Source organism: Hemiscyllium ocellatum, chromosome 21, assembly GCF_020745735.1.
Source record: "Hemiscyllium ocellatum isolate sHemOce1 chromosome 21, sHemOce1.pat.X.cur, whole genome shotgun sequence".
Classification (NCBI taxonomy): Eukaryota; Metazoa; Chordata; class Chondrichthyes; order Orectolobiformes; family Hemiscylliidae; genus Hemiscyllium; species Hemiscyllium ocellatum.
This window is the reverse complement of record NC_083421.1, coordinates 58,368,566-58,387,233: the sequence shown is the minus strand read 5'-3', so window position 1 is coordinate 58,387,233 and position 18,668 is coordinate 58,368,566. Positions and strand designations below refer to the sequence as shown.

The 18,668-nt window shown below is 43.2% G+C and overlaps 1 protein-coding gene across 1 annotated transcript in view; it reads left to right on the top strand.

Annotated features, from left to right (window-relative positions):
* Positions 1–17,149, top strand: part of ubac1 (UBA domain containing 1) — a 41,978-nt gene extending 24,829 nt beyond the window's left edge. The window contains exons 7-10 of the mRNA XM_060841538.1: positions 7,256–7,469; positions 8,794–8,880; positions 10,229–10,367; positions 12,652–17,149. Coding sequence (XP_060697521.1) covers positions 7,256–7,469; positions 8,794–8,880; positions 10,229–10,367; positions 12,652–12,767 — 556 coding nt within the window. The 3' untranslated portion in view covers positions 12,768–17,149. The remainder of the gene's footprint in view (positions 1–7,255; positions 7,470–8,793; positions 8,881–10,228; positions 10,368–12,651) is intronic.
* Positions 17,150–18,668: the final 1,519 nt, after the last annotated feature.

Sequence of the window (18,668 nt, the reverse complement as noted above, 5' to 3'; positions counted from 1 at the left end):
GATCATGCAGCAAATGACTGTTAAATGGGTACCTGAGTTTTGGTTGCTGTTTTGACAACAATTTGAATTTAGTTTAAATTTATGCCTAGGATACTAAAACCAAATTGAGTTTCAATTTATTATTTTGGCAACATTTTATCAAATGAGGTGGTAAGAGAGCAACTGTTGTAGAGCTAGAGAGCTAATTGCCCATCTAAAATTTTGCTCTCGAAAGAATTTAGACGACACACTATCTATCAAAGGTACCTTTTCACGTAAAACATACAGTAAAAAGATGACGACCCCAGGAAGATCAGCAGGTGGAAAATTGAAGACAGTGGAGAAGACAGGCTGTGTGGTCTTAAGATTAAATTAATGTAATATTTAATAATTATGGTATTGGAACAGCATTTTTAGATTTTAGGAGTCAGATAGTAAGTTAAGAAAAGGTGTGGGGGGGGGGGGGTGCTTGAATTTTGAATACCTTTTGTTTACGGTCCACTATTAGAGTTAGGAAAATAATGTTTTTTTTGGAAATTATGTGCTCTGTCACTTACATTTTAACAGATTACGAAGCAAGGCGAGCTTTTCTGGGTGTTTTGGTTTTAATTAACAGAGGGAGTCGACCTCCATGTTGTATTATTTATTTAAGAAAAGTTGTAAGGAGAAACTGGGAGCTATAGATCTGAGTCTGACTTTGGTTGTGGGCAAATTATTGGAGGTGATTATAAAAGATAGGAGTTATGTACATTTAGTGAGGCAAATTGATTAAAGGTGGTCAGCATAGTTTTGTGTAGGAAAATTGTATTTCTCAAGCTTGATTTGAGTTTTTTGAGCAAGTTACCAAAAAGATTGATCGCAGAGCAGCAGACGGTGTTTATTTGGATTTTAATAAAGCCTTTGACAAGGTCCTGCATGGTAGATTCATTTGTGAAGTTTGGTCACATGGGATTTGGGGTGAGCTTGCAAATTGGATACGTAATTGACTTAAGGCCAGGAGACCGAATAATGGTGGAGGGTTGCTTTTTGGACTGAAGATCTGTGATCAGGAGTGTTCCTCAGGGATTGTTTCTGGGTTCTCTTTTGTTTGTCATAAACATAAATTATTTGGATGAGATTATAGAAGGCATAGTCCTGCATCAGTGGTGCTGGAAGAGCACAGCAGTTCAGGCAGCATCCAAAGTGCAGCGAAATCGACGTTTCTGGCAAAAGCCCTTCATCAGGAATAAAGGCAGTGAGCCTGAAGCATGGAGAGATAAACTAGAGGAGGGTGGGGGGGTGGGGAGAAAGTAGCATGGAGTACAATGGGTGAGTGGGGGAGGGGATGAAGGTGATAGGTCAGGGAGGAAAGGGTGGAGTGGATAGGTGGAAAAGGAGCTAGGCAGGTCGGACAAGTCATGGGGACAGTGTTGGAAGTTTGGAATTAGGGTGAGGTGGGGGGAGGGGAAATGAGGAAACTGTTAAAGTCCACATTGATGCCCTGGAGTTGAAGTGTTCTGAGGTGGAAGATGATGCGTTCTTCCTCCAGGCATCTGGTGGTGATGGAGCAGAGGTGGAGGCGGCCCAGGACCCTCCATGTCCTCGGCAGAGTGAGAGGGGGAGTTGAAATGTTGGGCCACATTGGTTGATTGGTGCGGGTGTCCCGGAGATGTTCCCTAAAGCGCTCTGCTAGGAGGCGCCCAGTCTCCCCAATGTAGAGGAGACTGCATCGGGAGCAACGGACACAATAAATGATATTAGTGGATGTGCAGGTAAAACTTTGGATGTGGAAGGCTCCTTTAGGGCCTTGGATAGAGGTGAGGGAGGTGGTGTGGGCATAGGTGGCAGGGGAAAGTGTCAGGATGGGAGGGTGGGTTGTGGGGGGGGGTGGACCTGACCAGGTAGTCATGGAGGGAACGGTCTTTGCAGAAGGCGGAAAGGGGTGGGGAGGGAAATATATCCCTGGTGATGGGTTCTTTTTGGAGGTGGCGGAAATGTCGGCGGATGATTTGGTTTATGCGAAGGTTTGTAGGGTGGAAGGTGAGCACCAGAGGCATTCTGTCCTTGTTACGGTTGGAGGGGTGGGGTCTGAGGGCGGAGGTGCGGAATGTGGATGAGATGCATTGGAGGGCATCTTTAACCACGTGGGAAGGGAAATTGCTGTCTCTAAAGAAGGAAGCCATCTGGTGTGTTCTATGGTGGAACTGATCCTCCTGGGAGTAGATACGGCGGAGGAATTGGGAATACGGGGTGGCATTTTTGCAAGAGGTAGGGTGGGAAGAGATGTAATCCAGGTAGCTGTGGGAGTCGGTGGGTTTGTAAAAAATGTCAGTGTCAAGTCGGTCGTCATTAATGGAGGTGGAGAGGTCCAGGAAGGGGAGGGAGGTGTCAGAGATGGTCCAGGTAAATTTAAGGTCAGGGTGGAATGTGTTGAAGTTGATGAATTGCTCAACCTCCTTGCGGGAGCACGAGGTGTCGCCAATGCAGTCATCAATGTAGTGGAGGAAGAGGTGGGGAGTGGTGCTGGTGTAATTACGGAAGATCAACTGTTCTATGTAGCCAACAAAGAGACAGGCATAGCTGGGGCCCATACGTGTGCCCATGGCTACCCTTTGGTCAGGAGGAAGTGGGAGGATTCAAAGGAGAAATTAAGGGTGAAAACCAGTTCGGCCAAACGAATGAGAGTGTTGGTGGAAGGGTATTGTTGGGGATGTCTGGAGAGGATAAAACGGAGGGCTTGGAGGCCCTGGTCATGGCGGATGGAGGTGTAGAGGGATTGGTGAAGATGAGGCATTGGGGGCCGGGGAAATGGAAGTCTTGGAGGAGGTGGAGGGCTGGGTGGTGTCTCGAACATATGTGGGGAGTTCCTGGACTAGGGGGAATAGGACAGTGTCGAGGTAGGTAGAGATGAGTTCAGTGGGGCAGGAGCATGCTGAGACAATGGGTTGGCCAGGTAGGTCAGACTTGTGGATCATGGGAAGGAGGTAGAATTGGGCAGTGCGGGGTTCCCGGACTGTGAGGTTGGAAGCTGTGGGTGGGAGATCTCCTGAGGTGATGAGGTTCTGTATAGTCTGGGAGATGATGGTTTGGTGATAGGGGGTGGGGTCATGGTTGAGGGGGCAGTAGGAAGAGGTGTCCTCGAGTTGGCGTTTAGCTTCAGCAGTGTAGAGGTCAGTGCGCCAGACTACAACTGCGCTGGCTTAATGGTGAGGTTGGGATTGGAGGGCTGCGTGTTGAGGTGAGAGATTAGAATGGGGGAGGGAGGTAGACAGGTTGAGGCGGTTAATGTCCCGGCGGCAGTTGGAAATGAAGAGGTAAAGGGCAGGTAATAGGCCAGCGTGGGGTGTCCAGGTGGATGCAGTGTGTTGGAGGTGGGCGAAGGGGTTCTCGGAAGATGGGCGGGAATCCTGATTGTGAAAGTAAGCTCGGAGGCGGCAGAAGAATTGTTCGACGTCACGGCGTGTGTTAAATTCATTGATGCGTGGACGGAGGGGGATGAAGGTGAGTCCTTTGCTGAGGACTGATCGTTCGTCCTCAGTAAGGGGTAAGTCTTGAGGGATGGTGAAAACTTGGCAGGGCTGGGATCTGGTGTGGGTGTGGAGCTGGGAGTGGGGTCAGAGCCAGTAACTGGAATGGGGGTGGAGTCATGAGCAGGGGTAGTGTTCCCCTCAGGGCTCTGGGGGGTGGGGATAGTGACAGTGGGGTCTGTGGGGGGCGTGTCAGCAAAATGCAGGTGAGTGGTGCTGGTGGGGACGACAGTCGGGTGGCGGCAGTCATTGAGCGTGTGGTATCAGCGATGATGTGAGGGGCTGGCGTGATGTCACGTGTGATGCATGAGGAATTGAGGGACGGAAGTGGCTGTGGGAGTGGCCATGATGGGGGCAGAAGTGACATTATCAATCAGCGTGGGGGTGGAAGCTGCATCAGCCACATGGCTAATGACGTCTGAGTCATTTCCGAGGCCAGGGGAATCTTCTGGAATGTTTGAGGAGCGCTGGTTATGGAGGTGGGTGGATAAAAGTTTGTTGTACTTACAATTTTTGATGTTTGAGATGGAATTGAAATACTGTTTGTTGAGAGTATGAATTCTCCTGAGGATGTAGTACAGAGTGGGTCCTTTGCAATTCTGAGAGTGTGGCCCTCAGCTGAGGTAGGGCTGACTGTAGAGAGGTTAAGTGCTGGCGCATTGCTACAAGCGTGGAGCGGAGGATCCTGACGGAGAACTGTTGCTGGTGTTTTTGAATCTGTAGTCTGTACTGTTTGTCCTGTTCGGGTCCGAACTCTGCTGGTTTAGAGGTGGTCCGGAGTCCCAAGGAGCCTTCCACGTCCATCAAAGTTTTACCTGCACATCCATTAATATAATTTATTGTATCCGTTGCTCCTGATACAGTCTCCTCTATGTTGGGGAGACTGGGCGCCTCCGAGCAGAGCACTTTATGGAACATCTCTGGGACACCCGCATCAATCAACCACACCGCCCCGTGGCCCAACATTTCAACTCCCCCTCCCACTCTGCCGAGGACATGGAGGTCCTAGGCCTCCTTCACCGCCACTCCCTCACCACCAGATGTCTGGAGGAAGAACGCCTCATCTTTTGCCTCAGAACACTTCAACCCCAGGGCATCAATGTGGACTTCAACAGTTTCCTCACTTCCCCTTCCCCCACCTCACCCTAGTGCCAAACTTCCAGCTCAGCACTGTCCCCATGACTTGTCCAGACTTGTCCGATCTGCCTAGCTCCTTTTCCACGTATCCACTCTACCCTCTCCTCCCTGATCTATCACCTTCATCCCCTCCCCCACTCACCCATTGTACTCTATGCTACTTTCTCCCCACCCCTACCCTCCTCTAGCTTATCTCTCCACCCTTCAGGCTCACTGCTTTTATTCCTGGTGAAGGGCTTTTGCCCGAAATGTCGATTTCGCTGCACTTTGGATGCTACCTGAACTGCTGTGCTCTTCCAGCACCACTGATCCAGAATCTGGTTTCCAGCATCTGCAGTCATTGTTTTTACCTCATTATAGAAGGCATGATGAGTAAGTTTGCAAATAACACCAAAATTGGTGGCATAGTAGACTGTGAAGAAAGTTTTCTAAGATTGCAAAGGGATCTTGATCAAATGGGTCAACGGGCTGAAAAATGACACCTGGAGTTCAGTCTGGATGAATGCGAGATATTGCCTTTTGGTACAGCAAACAAGGGTAGGACTCATACAATTATGGTAGGGCCTTGGGTAGTATGAGGAGAAAGTGAGGACTCAGATGTTGGAGATCATAGTCAAAATGTGTGGTGCTGGAAGAGCACAGCTGGTCAGGCAGCATCTGAGGAGCAGGAGAATCGATGCTTTGAGCATAAGCTCTTCGTTGGGAATGGGAAGGGGGCCTGGGGGAAGGTAGCTAGGAATGCGAAAAGTACATGAAGGTAAGGGGTGATATTGAAAGGGTGGAGCAGATGGGTGTGATGGAAGATGGACAGTTCAAGAGGGCAGTGTCGAGTTGGAGGGTTGGATCTGGGATAAGATCAGGGGAGGGGAGATGAGGAAACTGGTGAAATTGACATTGATCCCTGGTGAAGTGTAAAACCGCACTTGCATCTCTCCCCTCCTCCATCCCCTCACCTCCATCCAAGGCCCTAAAGGATCCTTCCACGTATAGCAGAGGTTTTCCTGCACCTCCACACACATCATACTGTGTGTCTATCGCTCTCGATGTGGTCCCCTCTGTATTGGGGAGACAGGATGCCAGCTTGTGGAACATTTCAGAGAACATCTCTAGGACTCCTGCACTAAACAACCCCACCACCCTGTGGCCAAATACTTCAACTCCCCATTCTACCCCACCAAGGACATGCAAGGCCTGGGCTTTCTCCATCGCCAATTCTAGCCACGCGACACCTGGAGGAAGAACACCTTCTCTTCTGCCTTCGGACTCTCCAACCACACAGGATCCATGTTGATTTCACCAATTTCCTCATCTCCCACCCTCTGACCTTATCCCAGATTCAACCCTCCAACTCAGCACTGCCTTCTTGAACTGTCCTATCTGTCAATCTTCCTTCCCAACTATCTGCTCCACCCTCCACTCCGATCTATGACTATCACTCTTCTTCCCCCCCCCCCCCACCTTCAATAACCTAGCGCATTCCCAGCTATTCTCCACCCCCCCCCCCGCACACGCGCACGCACACACACACACATATTTCTCAGTCTCCTTGGGCCCCCCACATTCCTGATGAAGAACTTATGCTCAAAACATCGACTCTCCTGCTCCTCAGATGCTGCCTGACCGGCTGTGCTCTTCCAGCATCACACATTTTGACCCTTGGGTAGTATTGTAGAATAAAGGGACTTAGCGGTGCAGGTACATAAATCTTTCCTTTGAAGTTTGTGTCACTAGTAGACACGTGGTTAAAAAGGCGTTTGGCATGGTTCATTGCTCAGTCCTTTTGAGAATAGGAGTTGGGTCCTCATGTTGAGGTTGTACAGGATATTGGTGAGGCCTTTTCTGGAGTAGTGTCCAGTTCTGGTTGTCCTGTTACATGAAGGATATTATTAAGCTGGAGAAGGCTCAGAAGAGTTGTTACTGGGTATGGAAGGTTTGAATTATAAAAGACTGGATAGGCTGGGACTACTTTCACTGGAATGTAGGAGTCTGAAAGGTGATCTGATAGAAATTTATAAAATAATGAGGGGTGTAGATAGAGTTAATGGTAGCTGTCTTTTCCCTTGGATAGGGGTTTTCAGATCTAGTGAACACATTAAGGTGCGAGGAGAGAAATTTAAAAAAGATATAACAGACAAATTTTTACACAGGGTAGTTTGCATGTGGATGATGAACTTCCTGAGAAAGTGATGCATATGGTACAATTACAACATTTAAAAACCATTTGAAGAGATGCATGAATAGGAAAGGTTTGGAGGGATGTGGGCCAGGAGCAGGCAGGTGGGACAAGTTTAGTTTGTATTTGGCACAGATTGGTGGACAGAAGGGTCTCTTTCAGCTCTGTATGACTCTGAAGACCATTCACTCCACCCAAAAAAAAGGCTGGTTAAAACCGTGACATTTGGAATGCACGGGTAAGAGATGCAGGAACCTGGTTGCATTTCCAAACATGACTCTGGTCCAAATCTTGAAACCTTTTATTTAATGGAAGAACCTAACCAGTGGCAGTGTGTGTTACCAGTTGGAGTGCTGTCATGGGAAATGCAGTATAACTGCAGGGTGCAGTGCTTATCCATTCAGCTACACTGAGGTTTGCCATCAGATATCAAACTGTGGGTGTTCCCTTCTCTCTACAGTATGTCTGTAACACAGGCTATGGAGTGGCTAATTGAGCATGCAGAGGACCCAACAATCGACACACCGCTACCTGGGGATGGGACAGCTGGAGGGCCAAGAGCAGCTGCAAAGAATGCAAAGCCAGAAGCTGTCCATGAAATTGCCAAACAAGATGAATTGACTGACATCTTTAAGAAAATCAGGCGGAAACGAGAATTTCGACCAGAACCCAGAGTGAGCAGAGTTAATTGATTTAAATGTGTGTGACATGAATGGAGTTCTGCTTGCTCCTTGAAGTCTAGTTTTTGTGGACTTTGGTGTACTATCTGTTGCTTAATATAGCACCATAGGTATTCACATTTTAAAGCTGGAGTGCATAGATTTTGAAAAATGTAATGTATTACTAAAGAGTTATGAAAAATGTGGAGCTATGCAAGTGACTATATTTCACTTCAAAATCTCATTTTATCTCTCTATTATGGGTATTTTCCTGATGTTGCACAGTACTATGTCTAATCAATTCAACCAGCTAAGTTGATTCTAGTCATTGCACACATCCCTTTGGTAAGTCATTGTGCCTCAAAGATGTTGTAAAAGTCCAGTTTGAGTTACGCAAGCAGTGATGAGACATCACAGTGAGAAAGAACCAAATAGTTTTAAAATGTGACTCTTCCTAATTCTGCCAGGAGTAAGATGCCCCAACACAGTTGAGCTAACAACCTGGAGGTGATGTTGAAGGTTCTGCATTTTAACTCAACTGTAATTTTGCTGGCTACAAACAAGGAGCTCCGGTTACCTGTGAAGACTGGCTCGCTGCTCTGCGGTAGGCTGCGGCGAGGTTCTTGTCTGAGGATCTTATCGCTGGTCAGGAGCTAGTGTTATACAAACTTTGATCAGCCAATTTCTGTGCAAGTTTCCTCATTTCCCCTTCCCCCACCTCACCCTAGTTCCAAACTTCCAGCTCAGCACTGTCCCAGTGACTTGTCCTACTTTTCCACCTATCCACTCCACCCTCCTCCCTGACCTATCCCCTCCCCCACTCACCTATTGTGCTCTATGCTACTTTCTCCCCACCCTCACCCTCCTCCAGCTTATCTCTCCACCCTTCAGGCTCACTGCCTTTATTCCTGATGAAGGGCTTTTGCCCAAAACGTCGATTTTACTGCTCCTCGGATGCTGTCTGAACTGTTGTGCTCTTCCAGCACCACTAATCCAGAATCCAATTTCTGTACATGTCAGGAGGGCCAAGGAATGCTCAAGAATGTGTTTTTACCACAATCGGCATCCATGGGTCAGTGCAGAATTGTTCTGGTTACTATTTATTGTGACATTGCACCTTCAAAAAGAACGTGTTCATAATTTTGCTATATATGAGCAGAGTTTCGTTTCTAAGAATGCTGTTTTGTGAATATTAAATGTACTGAATGAAAATTTAGCTCTTCCCTGAAAGACTGTATGCAAGTAGCAAGGAATTTCAAAAAATTGGTAGCTCAATACCAGACAAGTGATATGTAAATACATAAACAGTTGATAATTGATTTTTGTTTTTCTTTAAAAGGCTATGATTGCTCTGATGGAAATGGGATTTGATGAAAAGGAGGTGATAGATGCTTTACGAGTTAACAATAACCAACAAGATGCTGCTGTAAGTGCACGTTGGACAGATCACTTGAGAAAACCAAAACTCTGAAAATATTGATCTATATATGTGTTGAAGTTAAAAGTTTTTGATTTCGGGATTTGTAATACAGCTAATAGGAGCAGCAGGAGGCCATTTAACCCCTCGACCTTGATCTGCCATTCAACTAAGTCTTGGCTGACCTTTCACCTCTAAGATTTCCTGTAATACACCCCATGTCACTTGATATCTTTAAATCTGTCTGGAATATGCACAATTATTAGCAGCCTTGGCCCCTCTATGGTAAATAATTCTTAAGATTCACCACTCTCTGATTTAAAAAAAACAAAATTTATTTTTTTTATCTCAGTCCCAAAATTGTCTGCCTGTTAATCTGAAACTGTCCCTGTTTTAGCCTGGTGAAATGCTCTTCCAGCATCTATCCTATCAAACCCTGTAAGAATTTTAAGTGTTTTAGTGAGGTGACAATTTCCCAATCTTCTAAACTCCTAGAGAACTTGGGCGCAGTCTTCCAAGTTTTTTTTCATTGGGAAATCCTGAGTCCAAAATGGAAAAACATATGGCCTCTTACTTGACAAATGGCAACTCTCTCTGTAGTAACACTGTTCAGACCAAAACATTAATTGTGTGGAACTACATCCCAACAAGAGGTGACCACTTTGGGCAAGATAATTGTGTGTTGATAGAAGTACAAATGGGTCTAAAACAATGATCACTTACTTGTGGCATTTCAACCATTGTACTGCTGCTAAGAGCTTTTCTCGCCTCACCGATGTATATTAAGCCATGTTGCTTTCTTTTCCCTACCTCTCAAAAAAAGGTGTGATAGTTATAAAAGCAAATTACTGCAGATGCTGGAATCTGAAACCAAAAGAATGCTGGAAAATCTCAGCAGGTCTGGCAGCATCTGTAAGGAGAGAAAAGAGCTTTGACAAAGGGTCAATTAGACTCAAAACATCAGCTGCTGAGATTTTCCAGCGTTTTCTTTTTTGGTGTGGTAGTTATAATGTTCAGATGAGATTTTCACCAGTTTGTAAGGAGTCCTAAATAAGAAATCATTACTTGAACATTCACGTCATGTAACTCTCTCCATATCCTGTTGCATTAGTGTGCCCCAGAAATATTTTTCATTTCAATCTGAACCTCCCAGTTGTGATGGAACTACCACAAATGTTGTCTTGGTGAAGAATTTGAGGATGACTACTCCCCACCAGTTTTATAGATGCTGTAAACAGAATTGCACCTGAAACAACATGTGGCTGCAACGCTGTTCTTAGCTGCATGTTGGAGTATAACATAATCCCTACAAATCTATCAAATTGCTGATCAGTAACAAATTATTATTATTTTTCAGTGTGAATGGTTGCTGGGTGATCGGAAGCCCTCCCCTGAGGAGTTAGATAAAGGTATTGACACTGAAAGTCCATTATTTCAAGCCATCCTGGACAATCCTGTTGTACAGCTGGGACTGATTAATCCTAAAACACTACTTGGTAAGTTTTCTTTCTTCAAATGCTTTGATCTCTCAAGTAAGGCTAGGGTTCAAACAGTTGTTGTTTTCTTGTGTTATTTTTATCTTCCTGCCATTTTTATCTGTCTATCAACTACTGGGTAGTTGGTTGGTATTAAGTGTTGATATGCTCTTCAGCAGCCAGCCCTGGGTCCAACCTGATGCATGCGCACACATTTCAACTAGAGATCAACAACCAAGTCCTGCCTGATTTCTCTTCAGTAACTAATGAATCACTGATTCAAGAAACTGATGAGGAAGAATTCTTTTGAGCGTACAATTCCACAGATTCATTACTACGATGGAGATGTACCATAGTGGGTTGTGAAATGTATCCAAGGCTAAGATGGAATGATTTCCCAACAGTAATGAAATCCAGGATTATGGGGGTTAGAGAGGAACATGAAATTAAGGATTATCAGATCAGCCATAATCTCATTGAATGGTAGAGCAAACTCAATGGACCAAATAACTCCATAAGACATAGGAGCGGAAGTAAGGCCATTTGACCCATTGAGTCCACTCTGCCATTCAATCGTGGCTGGGCATTTCAACGCCACTTACTCGCACTCTCCCTTATCCCTTAATTCTTTGCGAGATTAAGAATTTATCAATCTCTGTCTTGAAGACATTTAACGTCCCGGCCTCCACTGCGCTCCGTGGCAGTGAATGGCCTGCTTCTCCTGTGTCTTTAATGTTATGAACATAGTGGCACCTGTGTATGTTGATTTGAGGAAAGAGATGCAGAGTTAAATGTTTCAGGTCAGTGACCTTTTGTCAGTTCTCTACCACAGATTCTGCAAAACCTGCTGGCAATTTCCTGCATTCTTTGCCTTTATTCACTAATTGTTTAACACTACTTTGTTACTGTAGCAGGGATGTTTCACTGTGCATTGATGCGTAAGTTAATAAAGTGTGAGCTTCGATGGTCAGTATGCACTTCATGTTTCCCATGAATTGCAGTTTTGTATTACATTTAACATACATGGTGACGGCAGCACTAATATATTCCGAGGGCTCTGTGTGGCAGTGGGTGCCTGTGCTACAGTAACGTTGGTCAATTCATTGAGCTAATGGAGTGTTGGTGTTTTAGAGTGAAATGAGCCTCAGTGTGGAAAAACTGCATGAATCATAATGTGGATGCAAAAATAACTCTCCCTGTGGACGCCTGTTCATATGGAGTCCAACACTGGCTGTGATTGTGCTCCTGATTTCCTACGGCAGCTGTTGTCAACTTGCTAACATTTGAACACGCTCAAATGCCATACGTAATACATGAGGGAAATTCACATAGGAATATTATTTGAGATATACCTCTTCTAATGTTAAGCAAATGTTAAAATAGAAAATGCTGAAGAAACTCAGTAGGTCTGGCAACATCTGTGGCAAGAAGTACACATTTAACATTTTGAGTCCAGTGTGACTCTTCAGAACAAAATAATCTGTGCATTTGCACTGTTCCTGAGTCTATATTGTTGGATCATGTCTGTGGGCTTCCATAGTGTTGTCAACAATGAAACTCTATTATAAACACCGGCTGCATTCTCTTCATGTAAGATACTGTGTAGCAGCCAATTGAACCAGAAGAGATCAGTGAGCAAGGATTAAAAGTTCCTTTTCGTCTGGAAAAGGAAGAAAGGTTGTTGACTCATTTCACTTATGCTACACAAAATCTTACTGGGGAGTAAGAAATATATCTTTTTTTGCTTTATAAAATGCTTAGCTGTGTTTCTCAAGGAATTTGATTGCTCTGAATTGTTTCTGCCTCTTACCCACCAAGCCTAAAGGCATTCTGGTGAATGAACTTTGCTCATACTTTTGCATCCTGAGTTTCTGGGGAGGTCTACTTAGTCATCCAGCAGCATGACTCTAATGAAACAACAACTTTTCCCACGTGTAGTGTGCTGTTCAACTTTTGCAGAAAAGAAAGTTATTTATGTCTCCATTTCTGTTCCAAACAGAAGTGTGAAAGTAACATAGTATGTCATCTTGTATATTAAATTTTTTTTTCAAAGAAATGTAGATTAATTTAGGTTGAGAATTGCAAAATAACTGATCGCACAAACGTTAATTTAAAAGATAAAGTTTAAGATTGCAACAGAGTTCATGGTTTTCAATTAATATTTGCTTTTAAGATTATTTTGGAAGGTTTGAGTTCTATGCTATTATGGGCTGTAGCATTTCATTTGTATCATGTTACCATTTAATTGTGTTTTTTTTTAAAACCTTCCTCTGCCCATCCCCACTAATGTGTTCTCCTCTTGCAGCATTTGAAGATATGCTGGAAAATCCGTTGAACAGCACTCAGTGGATGAATGATCCTGAGACAGGTCCTGTGATGTTGCAGATTTCTAGAATCTTTCAGACTATGAATCGCACATAGGACAACTGCTCTGCCTTGACAGAAAAGCTTCCAGCTGTTCACCTGCAGAAAAGGGTGCCATCTCCTGAGAAGAGTGTTTGTTGGTGGATTATTCACTAGTGGACCCTGTTTGTACTTGATATGGGTAGATTGCAACTACATCCACTTAACTACTGTTGCCTTTGGATCTAGTGCTTAACGGCCTTGATTTGAAGCTTTTAATTTAAAGTAAATGCTGTTAGTAAATTGCACAGAGTTTGAGACACAAAAGAGAACGCTTATACTTAAAAAAAAAGCAAACAGTAATCCCACTTTAGGGAAAAGGCAAAAATTGTGTCTCATGGCTTTTGGATTTGAGAACAGCCAAAGAATAAAGGGAAACGGTGTGATGTTCACTAATTAAATGATTATTGTTTGACTGTGTCTCAATTTTGGAGCCCTGTTCCTCTTTGAAAGAAGCAGTGAACAATGTTTTTGTAAACAGGGGAACTATACTGTCCCTTTAAATGCACCAAAGCAAACTTGGAAGAACCTTTAATGTGGGGAGCAGTAGAACACACTTGGTTATCTAGGTTGCTTGTCTGATAAGAACCTCAGAATTAGCAGTGTTGTAGTGAAGGAGCCGATGCTGCAGTGATTGCAAATAAATGGTTGCCCTTTAAGTGAATGAGGGGTTTCTGTACACCAGTCTAGGTTCTGTTTGATACACTTGTAATGTCAGAGTGGATAGTGCTGTAAGAAGACTTAGAATGTCAAACAGGTCTGTTTAATATGCAGAATGCTCCTCCTGATTGCTTTTTTTTGAAAGGATAAAAGCAATCTCATAATGGGAAGAAATGTTTCTTTTATAGTTTTGGAGAGAAGCCACTTTCTCATTATGATACCTTGGTGCTCATTACCACGGTGTACAAAGAATCTATAAATGTTGATTTTTATACAATAGTCAATTTGGAGATCTTGTATAGATGAATTTTTATTTGTGATAGCCCAGATGTTCTACATACCAGCCTGCACTCTACAGAATGAGGAAATACAACTAAAACTAGGAGGCATTATGTGCGATGAAGGATTTGTCCACTGGAATCTATCATTGCTGCTGGCAATTGAAGGAGTTTGACTTTATTACAATCAGTGAGGTATTAAAACTGGCCTCAGGGATTTGAATACTGATGGAGTGCTCTGTATATTAAAAAGTGATTTGGTTGCTGGGATTTTCCTCAATGCCAGAGTCTCTGAAAGCAGTAACATCTTACAAAAGATATGTAACTGAGATTCTGTCAAAATAAAGAAACCCGAAGGAGGGAGTGCTTTCACCTCTGTGCAGTGAAACTGTAATCTCCTTCTAGAAAGAGTTGATAGTGGTGCTACATGTAGGGGGCAAAAACTGCAGTTCTTCCCTGTGGTGCTTGCTTGTGTTTTATAAATGTTCTCGCTCTTAAAAGAGTTGTACTGAAAACATCAGGCGTTGACCATTTTAAAGACAGCTTCACTGTAATCAAAGCATCCGATAAAGCGACTTGGGTTTGTACTTAGCGTGTGAGACTAGCGATGCTTTAAAGGTGAGGCTAAGCAGTGTGGTGAAGATTTTTTTGGAATATTTATTTTAGCTGAAAAGAATTGTCAAAAGTTTTGCTTTAAAGGGAGTCATGCCAGGCTTGTAATTAGCTGGCTGCTTTTTGAAATTTTGTTGACTTTTAATTTCTGGTTTTCTTTGCTGCTTTTGAAAAGAATGTTAAATTTTATTGCCATCGTCAGCGTTTCTACTGAACAGACCAGCTAACTTCCTTCCTTCCAAATTGGCTCCATCTAGATTTGGTTACCAGAAGATAACCGTCTCTGCCTGAAATGCAGTTTTAAATTGATGCCTAGAATTATTAACTATGATTTGTGCAATTTAAAAAAAAATTGATTGTGTGACTTCAGAAACTGAAATATCATGGTTGGCTGCTTCTTGACATCACAGATTGGGGTATTTTCTCATTCCACTGTTATCGACTTAACTACACTTTTTTTTTCTCTATCTAGAATTCCGTTTTCTCTTAGCAATTTCCTTCCCCTTTCCTTCAGAAGATATTGATTTGTTGCTTGGCATTCTCCATGGATGCCTAGCTGCCTTGTGTACCTCATCAAAATGACAATCAGAACACAGACAAGGCTGTCAGGCGGGAAGTTCAGACATGAATGGGTTGGGTGTGAGGGATTTTGCAGCATTTGTGTTTGGACATCACTCATTTTTCACTTCATTAATTTCCTGAGCCATTGCAGGGTTCCTCATAAGCTTAATGTGTGTGGGGACCGTTTCATTAAGTAGCCTCCACCATACAATTCAGGTAGCTGTCTGGTACAATTCCTAATTTGTGCCATGTGGTGTGTTTTTCACTTCTGGAGCTGTGTAAGCCCTAACAGTGTGTTTAAATATTGATTCATCAGCGGAAAGTGAAACTGTATCACCATGTTGCAAGCATCTGAATGTGTGGTCTACTCTTCTGTGTCAGTCTCCCAGTCTGTCAGTCTAACATTTTTAAACTATTACTGCTTTCCTTCACTTTCAAATTCATCTTTTGAATACTCTGGGGGAAGAAAAACTGGACAGTCCAGTCCTTTGACAATTCCACGAAGGAAATCAATTGCTGGTCATAGTCATACAGCACGGAAACTTGTCCAACTCATCTGTGCTAACCAGCCACCCCAATCTGACTTAGTCCCATTTGCCAGCATTTGACCCACATCCCTCTAAACCCTTCCTATTCATTTACCCATCCAGATGCCTTTTAAATATAATTGTATCCACCTCTTCTACTTCCTCTGGCAGCTTGTCCCATACCCGCACCACCCTCTTCTGAAACTCTTGGGTTCCTTTTTTAAATCTTTCCCCTCTCACCTTTAAACCTTTTTAGGTTTGGACTCCCCTCCCTAGAACAAAGACCTTGAGTGTTCGCCCTACCCATGCCCCTCATGATTTTATAAGCCTTTTATCAGATCGCCCCTCAGTCTCCAAAGCTACGGTGGAAAAAAAACAAGCCTATTCTTTGAAATCCCTGATTTGGATCATATGATTTTCTCTTATTCCTTTTGCATTAAACAATTGAGCTATAAATAGCAAACTTCCTTTTGGCAGAGGTGTGTACACGAATACTTGAAGCTCAGTCTCTAATTGCGAATTAAGTGATCCACTGTTCAGCTTGGATAAAAGTGATGTCATCTTTTTGTTCTGTACAAGTCGGAAGAGCAGTCCTTTCATCTGCACAGTCTACTGTGATCTGTCTCTGTCAAAGTTAAATTCCTGTGTGTGAGACTAAAATTATTCATGTTAAGGTTTGGAAGCCAGTGGATCTGTCACACCTGACCTACTCCCTGTGTATGTAGAGTTGGATAATGGTGTTCCTGATTATGTCATCTATTGCCTTTTTAGCTTTGAAAGATTCAAAACCTATCTTGTACGTGGCTCCTCAATATCCAATGACGTGCTTTTATCACCAGAGACCGGTTACTACAACATTAGTGCTGTATTTAAATTAAAATGTTTGAACCTTGCACCACCATATTTCACCTCTTACCAAATGATTGTTAGTGGAAATGTCAGTCTGTAAATGGGCTCAGTTATTTTTTCTATTGCTAATGTTCTGACTTTTACTGCCTTTCACATACTGGTTTCCTTGCTGTGCATCTGAATGTAATAGTCAGTGCAAAGAGATTTTTCTCCTCAGCGAATGGATGCTGCAATTAGCTCCTGGCAGCAATCCCCAGCAGCCTAGAATCTGCTGCTGTAAGCCAGAACAAGGGATGAGGCAAGGTTGGTGCGAGTCATTAACGTTTTAAAAGACACACCTAAAGCTGATGATGTATTCTGCCTATTCAAAGCTGAACTGTAGCAAACCATAGGTCATCTAAAATGTGCAATTACAATCCTCAATGGATGAAATTGTAGATTTAGCAGGTAAATTAGTAATGTGAAAGGCAGGTTAATTTTTCTCATGCTAATGTGTCTGTTGTGTTTCTAGTTTTTATTTAATTTCCAGAATTCTTTTGGTGCATCTGATTTCTGAAGTAAAACTTTGAACATGGGTGGGTGGGTGAATGGAAAGGATGCACGTTTTGCTTGTGTTTTGGATTCAGTAAAGTGTATCTGAGCTGCCAAGAGTGGTTGTCAATTGTATTACATAAATGGGCTTTTTTATGACTGCTTCCAGATTAGATGGCACAGCGGCACCCTTGATCTGAACCCTGATCTGACTGGATCACTTTTGTCACTACTTCAGTGCAACTTGAGTTGCTCATTATTTAGACACAGGCCAATTCAGATTGCGACGAGACTGACCAAAAAAAATGCTGTATGTTCCTTCAGATAATGTGTTTTTATGCTAATTTTTATGTATTAAATTAAAAGCTTGTGTTTCCGGTGACTGTCCTGCTGAAGCTGGTCTCTTGATAGGTTAAAGAATCTAATATTTCATTAATTGAAGAGCACAATTTGAAATCATCATAGATGTGCCACAGTTGCCGGCAGTTCAGCTTTGGTCAGACAGGAGCTATCACCCTCTTATCTCCTATTAGGATTTGCTGTCCCCAGCTACACACCAGTACTGATCCAAGCCATGTATAGCCTTGATATATTGTTAACCCTAGAGTTGAGCTTTTGAAGTCACACCGCAGTATGTGGACAAAACCATCTGCTTCAGGTCTGTTACCTCCAACCCACTTGAGCAGAAACTGACCTGAGCCAGCAATATAAATAATTTTAGATGCAAGAACAGGTCAGAAGCTAGCGATCTTGTAGTAACTCAACTCTTGGCTCCCCAAAGCCTGTGCATCATCTACAAGTCCAGAATGTGATGGAATATGCTCTACTTGTTTGGACAAATACAGCTCCAACAACACTCCAACTCCATGCAATCCAAGATAAAGCAGCCTGTCTGATTGGCACAATATCCACAAACATTCACTCTCTCTGCCATAGATGCCAGTAACAGCACTGTGTGTATCATCTACACGAACTGCAGAAATTTACTAAGCTATTTAGCACTTTCCAAATCCTTGACCACTGCCATCGAAAAAGGATGAAGGCAGCAAATGCTTGGGGATGCCACCACTTTGCAAGTTACCCCTTCAAGCCTCCTGATCTATTAATATTGTCCTTCTGTTTGCTGGGTTAGGTTTCAGTAACTCCCTCCCTCCTTAATGGCATTATGAGGTACCTCCTCTAAATGGAGAAAGCCAGCTCTCCTTCACCTTGACGGACAATAAATACTGGCCTAACCAGCGATGCCCACATTCTCTAAATGAATTTAAAAATAAGCTATTTGCAGTGTTGGTTCTGATTGTATATAGAGACAAACAATTTTAATTGAGATACAATAATTAATGGAGTTTTAACACCTCCATTGAGGCAGTGATTTTGTTTTAAACATAGTGACCTTTAGACAAAGTGTATAGTCATGTTAGCTAATGTAATCTGTGGTTAGAGCAATTTAGAAATTGTGCCAATGCTGCACTTATCCAGTGACAGAGATCAAGTGTGGAAAATCTGACTGCAGCATTCAAGGCAGCAGTGACTGGCAAAATACAATGCGAATCAATCTAAGCAGATCTGTGCCGGTAGGCAAAGTACCCTAACTGACCAGGCTCAAATCACCTCCTGGATGGTGATCAATGATAGTAACCTTTTGATGTTCGCTTCTTGAATTTTGGTGATTTGTGTGTTTTCTGAAAATGCAGATTGTACCATTTACACTTCCAAACATGCCATCCTGCAGCCATCCTTTCCTCCTTAACATCTCTCAAATGCTAGTCATACCACCTCCAACTTTTACATCTCCTCATCCAGGATCTGAAAAGCTTTTCACCATCCTGACATTTGTAGGCTTTTGGGGGAAAAAAGGACATAAAATCCACTTACTGCTTGCTCATTTTTCTTGATCTTTC